Source organism: Papilio machaon, chromosome 14 (assembly GCF_912999745.1).
Source record: "Papilio machaon chromosome 14, ilPapMach1.1, whole genome shotgun sequence".
Lineage (NCBI taxonomy): Eukaryota > Metazoa > Arthropoda > Insecta > Lepidoptera > Papilionidae > Papilio > Papilio machaon.
In genome coordinates this window covers 3,149,649-3,156,610 of record NC_059999.1, presented here as the reverse complement: position 1 = coordinate 3,156,610, position 6,962 = coordinate 3,149,649, and the positions used below count along the sequence as shown (strand labels likewise).

Here is a 6,962-nt window from a genome sequence, read left to right as displayed (position 1 = left end):
ATAATGTCTCTTTTGAACATATTCATCGGATATGAATATTGCGTGGGTGCATTACGCAAATTAAATAGTTTCTATAGCAACAGGACGGTTGTGCCAATAGTTTTCCCCCAATTTTCCACGTTCATACGAAGCCTCCAAACCGTAGACAAATATGACGTGAACGTACGATTTTCTTAAGAATTTTGACATGTTTACAATATTTTTGACGTATTTTGGCAAACCTCGAGCAAAACTGTGATATATTTGAATCGTTTTTTATAATTTACAAGTGATATTTAGTGAAATTTAACCTCAAGATGGCTTTTAACTTTGATAGTGGGCAGGTAAATACTTAAATTTATGTATTAGCTTAGGTAACAAGTTATAGTTTATGTTTCTTTAGATTTCATATGTTATAAATAATAGTTTTTGTCTATTTTCGTATAAGTAAAAGTAAATATAAATGTTAAAATACAAAATACCCATAACATAACCTATTGCAGTATGTTTTCGCCACTTTCAAGTATAGCTGTAATGAACGTTTTAAATTTAATTTTCTTAACTTTATTGCTAGAAAAACTGTGGTTACAATTCAGGTTTATGATGTAATATTTTTTTATTGTTGCATTTACTTAAGTAATAAAGGAAAATTTGTTTTATGTCTCTAATTAATACAACTTTCACGGATGTAGTTTTTTCAGTCGTATTCCGTATTAACTAATCCCATGTATTTTTTAACTAAAGCGCACCTGCAACACTATTACACTCCCCTATTCTATTAATGCTAAGACCTTTTTTTATTTGCGCGCAATTTGTAATGCCTTTAATCCCAGTTAGATACATCCAATTACATAGTAAATATCCTAATATTTCCAATCATCATTCGAAATTATACTCTATTTTCAGTGACTCTACGGTTTATATTTAATTGTGTAATAATTTATGGTCATTGTTGAGGGGCAGATTGTTTTTTACGGGTTGTCGACAATTTTTCACCGCTTTGTATGGGATGGTAATCCTTGTTTGACATCTTGCGTCGGTGGCGTTTAGTTAATGACACTTGTGTCTATGCGATTAATTGTTTTGGTACATCCTAAATCTATGGTTTAAAAATACAATACGAAGCAAAATATTTTGCAAATCGGAATTAGGAGACATTGGTGGACTTTTCGGAGATTTTTGTTTTTATAGGGCGCATAAAAGTGGCACATGGCGAGGGCAGATCGTCATTCATAGATTTATGAACACATCAAATACTAATATTGTAAATGCGAATGGATGGACTGTATGTTTGTTAGAAGGTATCTCCAGAACGGCTGCATTGATCTCGCTGATATTTGACATAATTGTGGAACATAGTCTAGAAGAACACATAGGCTACTATTTAAGTTGTTTTTTAATTTCCCGCGGACGGAGTCGCGGGCAACACCTAGTTCAAATATAACTGGGGTAGCTAACTATTTCAACGCAAGAGGTTGTTACATCTGGTACCTTTAAACTTAAGATCGTATTCGCCGCCTTCCATGGTTCGCTAGTCTCTCAAAGTGACATATTTATTGTAAAAATTGAATCGAAGACGACAAATGAAAGGCAAATGTAGAATACTAGCTGTCGACGGCGACTCCGTCTGAGCGGAATTAAAAAAAAAAACTTTATTAGTAGCCTATGTGTTCTTCCAGACTATGTTCTACATCTGTGCCAAATTTAATTAAAATCTGTTGAGCCGTTCCGGAGATACCTTCAAACAAACATACATCCATCCATCCATCTAAACATTCGTATTTATAATATTAGTAAGATTTAACAGCAATCATAATTTTATTAGAAAAGAAAATGCGAGTATTCTGATATAAAACATCATTCACATAAATAGCTTTTTAAGTTAAATAAAAGTTTTGTCTCTGGCATTCAGCTTTATAAACATGTCAATTTTACTTGTAATAAATCATAGCATAAATGTAGCATGTTTTATTCGTACACTAAATGCAAATTACGTGTCATGCTGTACGCCATTACTGTAACATGCGACATCAGTATTTTAGAATTTTGATTCAGTATTGCGTTTTATGGCTTACGTTTGAGTTTATGGCCAGTCTCCTGTGTAAAAGTCCACAGTCCACTGTGGTAAAACTTGTACTACAACAATACAAAAATACCATTTCTAAATCCATTCTCTTAAATAAAGTCCATATACAGGATGTCAAGACAGTTTAAATTGACCACCAATAACAAAACATCTGTATAACTATAAAACACCGTAGCCAGTGAATTCGACTTTCTCTGCAAATTTTTCAAAATTCCTATTTCTGTATAGGAAACATATTATGCATTTAAAATTACTTTTAACGTTAGTTATAGAACTAATTCCTAAAAATATAAACTAACAATTTTAAATCCTTTATAAAAGCCCTCGACAGTATAATTCTAAATTATGACACCCGTTCTTATTTGTTGGTAATGGGAGCGTGATATATGGGCTAAATAATAATTTGCAACCCTTTGTCCGTACTCGGAAGGGATGGTCATAACAATAGGCCAACGGGAGTTTGACACCTGCTCAAAAGACTTTTACATTGTTTTATTTTTAGAATTTTTCTTTTCTACTTTTAATTTAGAGTTTGGAATATCTTGATGTTTAAAGACTCATTTTTATTAGTAAAGGTACTTAGAAAACATGTTATTTTCAAAGAACGAAAGAAGTCAATATACTTTTGAACCCTGAACATATTTTTGATTCCAGCACAAATTGTATTGTTGTTTAGATTTCATTTATAAAATCGAAAAGTAAAAAAAATGAATTACAAAATAAATACATAATTAAATTACGATTTAAAAAACACTCAAACAGTAATGGTATATTTTTAGTTTTACAATTACAGTAGTGGTGAACTGGGGCCTTGACGTCTTTGGTGTTTGATATGTCATTTCGACATTTGAATGACTTTGCCACGTGTTTCCCGCCATTGTCACACGTTATGCATCAGTGATGAATGAAAATACAGACGCCTTTCAACGCCTTTTACTAATTGCAACAAAGATTTTAACTAAGTTCACAGATTAATTTTACACAACCCTTGCAAAATTGTAACAATAGCAGATATCAACATATTCTGGGCTATTTTATTCTTAAAAAATTCTACATCCAGCCTTCCCAGCGTTAGAATGCTACAAGGGCTTAATCAACTACACTTGTCTAGGATGGATAGGTCGACTTCACGCATATCTTTGAATTTAATATTGGTTCTTTGGGTAGTTTACCTAATTTCTACATTTCTTACAGTTCAACCAAGAAACAACACCTAAAAGAATGGGCAACTGGCAAGTGCGGAGATGGTCACCAACTCGTGCGCGCCCGCTTGAGATGCGACCTGACCCGAAGCCCATTTGCGACATCAACGGACACTTCCTACCCGGAGCACCAAAAGGATCTTCTAAGTGTTTCGGACACTTCACGGGAACTTGGGACTTGCCTAGAAAAATAAATAGGAAAGTTGGTAAGGAATACCAATCAAATACATTTGAGTTCACCTTAGTTACTGATATAATTTTTCAAAGTCTATACAAAGAGTATTTGGAAAGTTTTTCCATGTATCTAAAAATAAATTCTTAACGCAACAATATCGATTTGTCCTGACTCTTGCTGTAGCTCTATATTTGTCAACACTCACGTGCTTGAGTACATTCGAGATATTTTGATGTTAGTTAGTAGTTTGCGAATTCGTATTCAATGCGTTCCATGAATTGAATCCAACAAATAAACATGTGACCTGACCTACTGATACTGGCTTTCCGTTCAATTTGTATACATTCAAGCTGTATGAATGTTTAACAATTATTACGTACTGGAATATATCCCAAATTGAATAGTAAATCAACATATGTCTTTTGTAGCGGAGGAGCTAGCGAAGGAACCACCAGCTGACAGATTTGCGGATTGGTTGCACCCCCGCGTCCAAAGACCCAAGGTCGTCAGTACTTCAATGCGCATGCGTCCTGGTAAGCGTGGCAAAGCTGTTACTGAAGAAAAGGAAAAGGCGCCCAGTACAGAACCGTTCCAAGTAAGTCGCGCTTTACACGGCTACAGATAATATTCCCGCGCCTTTACTAATAAATTACCGCGGACTTTAATAGTTATTGTAAAACGTGAGTGTAAATTTCGTCACTTTTAACTTTATGTGTAAATGGAATTCATTTAGTTAATGTCCTAAGTTAATTTTTATCTATAGTAAAATTTTTATTTAAATTATTTATTAATTATATTAATTATTTATTAAAGGCAGGATGTATAGCTTTAGTACACTATATTAACTTGATATAAAAAAAATCACACAGACGAAAACGCATTGAAATCTTCCTTTTTTAAAAGTTGAATAATTTTCAAACTTTATTGAAAATCAACAAAACTACTTCTTGAACCACTGCTAGGTAGTTTTACTTCATAAAACGTTAATTAATTGATTTAATATTAATTACAATTTAAAATATATAATCGTAACTAGCAACAATGTTGTCGTTCGTTAGGTAATAAGCTGTGATAAAATGCTAGCCGCTTGTAGATAACACACCTGCACGATATTAAGATAATTTAATACAGACACTGTTAAAGTATTATTAAGAATTTAGATAAGATTTACGTATCCTGTGATTCACAATTACAGATTTTTTAAATCGAATAAGCTTAAATTGTCACTCTTAACTTTCTTTTACAAGCGTTTAAATACGATTTTAACGTTTCGGGATAAATGGAGACATCGATTCTCTGATATGTTGATACTTGTGTAATTGTTCTAATATAATTTTTTTTATAATTACACAATGTGTTGTGTTATGTTTATATGTAATTAAGTGATCGTATTTTAAAAAAAATCCGGTCTAGACGAAAAACATATTTTGTGCCATTTCGAGAAAGTATATTTCTGTTTTTTTTTCATGCTAGTATCAGTGATGCAATTTATTTCATTACTAATTTGAATATGTTCGTTTCAGCCACTTCTGTGTCCGATCCATAAACATGATCGAGAAGAACATAAAAAATAAACCTATAATAAAACTCCAGACCCCAAACTAACTCCAGAAAAATACAACATAGAAAAATTTATACATTAGTAATATTTGACATATTATAATTTATTTATGCTTTTATGTTTTATACATTTTTTACTTGTTAAAATGTTTTTTTAAATACATATTTATATTGTATCTTTTAACCAATTTTTACATGTCTGTACAAAGGATCAAGATAACGAAATTAACGCGGATGTAAATATCGATAAGGAATCTCATATCCTTTCCGAACGCAAAGAGGACGACCCTTTAGGATTACAAGCAGACAACAACGAACCGGTCGATAGCAACGGACATGGCCCGTATGTCCCCGGTTCTGTAACAGATCCAAAAAATAGACACGAAAGCTATGATATTTTATTAAAAGATTCGCTCGAGAAAATACACGGACCTAAAGAACATCCAACAGATCATTTTTGGCGAAAAGTTGCCGAAAACGCTAAACACCATGAACAAATCGACGAGACTATGAAATACGAAAAAAAGAGCGAAACCCCAAAACTTCCTTACGTGAATGTGTCGCAAAATTTCCAATTCGCAAAGAAAATGCACGTTGGGAACTTAGAGCATCAGCCCTTGCCTGACACGTTAGGATACCGTCACTTAACCAAAGTCGGGGAGCATCGAGATTCCGATATAGTCGTCAAGCCATACGCTATTGGATGGAAGGGTTACGGTGCCTCGGGGCCTACGTGCTGCACCAAAATGCGCGTCCACAGACCTAAGACCTGTGACCCCAAAAAAACTGAAAACGAAGTTGACGAAAAAAAACAGCGTCCGTCGACGTCCGCTTTGGATTTGGGAGGACAATATAAAAAGCCAATGTCTCTCATGGATCTCGCAATATGTTGGGATTTTAGACCCGATGATGCTAAATTGGAACCTTCGCCGCCCAAACATATCGATGGCTCTAACGGTTCTAAAGCCCCTGCAGTGTTTACTATGGTGCACACTCCAAAGGAGGAAATTCAAAATCCAGTCAGTCATTCCGTCCCGATTTTTAATAAGAATAGAATCGTGGAAGACATGGGACATCATCCGGTTCCATACTTCGAAAAAGATATGACGAAAGAGAAACGCAAGGATTCATGCGATGTACAATATTGCTCACAGCACAATGCTAATAATATCAAATCAAGGTCTTCGAGTAGAAAAAGTTCTTCAACGTCCGTCAGAAACGACAAATGTGACGGAGTGCACGGCTGTGGTACGCCGAGCTCTGTCAGCAGAAGCTCTAACGGCAAAAGACCTGATGAATTGCGAACGGTAAAAGACGCTTGGAATTCAAACAACGAGAAAAATAATAATGTTAACGCTCATCAAAAAAGAAACAGTTTGGAATCGTACGATAAAACACCACTAGCTCAGGGAAAATTACATCAAAGTTCACCGAATGAGTCAATTTCGAAACATTCGAAAGATCCCTCGAATAACGTCAAGCATAAGCATTGTTTTTCCTGTAACGGTGTTAAAATTTTGCAAGAGCCGAAACAAAAGGAGGACTACAAGTTCGCATTTAAGGCGGGGAATCCTAATTCCGTGCAGAGTGTGAGTTCGAGCGATTCGAAGAACATAAAGATGCCTAAGATGCGTCATCCGTACACAAAGAAGTCATACACGATAGCGACACTAGCGCCCCCGTTTAGTATCTGGCGCGATGCGAACGCTACCGGCTACCCGGAGCACTGGCGGCTGGCGAGCGTCTATCAGCACGCATATAAACCTCCGGAGCAACGCCGTAAACCTCTCATTAACAGTGTATACCAGTGAAACGACCATCTTTTCGTCCCATCTCACATTTTATGAAAGGTGACAAGACAAATGAGTCAATGAAAGCTACAGAAAAAAGTATTTTTTCTTTTCCTATCGATCTTTTCTGTCATCAAACTATTTGTCACAAGGAGTGCTGAATTTGGTCC

General features: G+C 35.0%; 1 protein-coding gene across 1 annotated transcript; it reads left to right on the top strand.

The window, feature by feature from the left end:
- The first annotated feature begins 205 nt into the window (after window positions 1-205).
- Window positions 206-6,878, top strand: LOC106719993. The gene is made up of 4 exons (XM_014514497.2): window positions 206-323; window positions 3,260-3,473; window positions 3,871-4,037; window positions 5,212-6,878. The coding sequence occupies exons 1-4, from the start codon at window positions 297-299 to the stop codon at window positions 6,811-6,813; spliced, it is 2,010 nt and encodes a 669-aa protein (XP_014369983.2). The 5' UTR covers window positions 206-296; the 3' UTR covers window positions 6,814-6,878.
- Window positions 6,879-6,962: the final 84 nt, after the last annotated feature.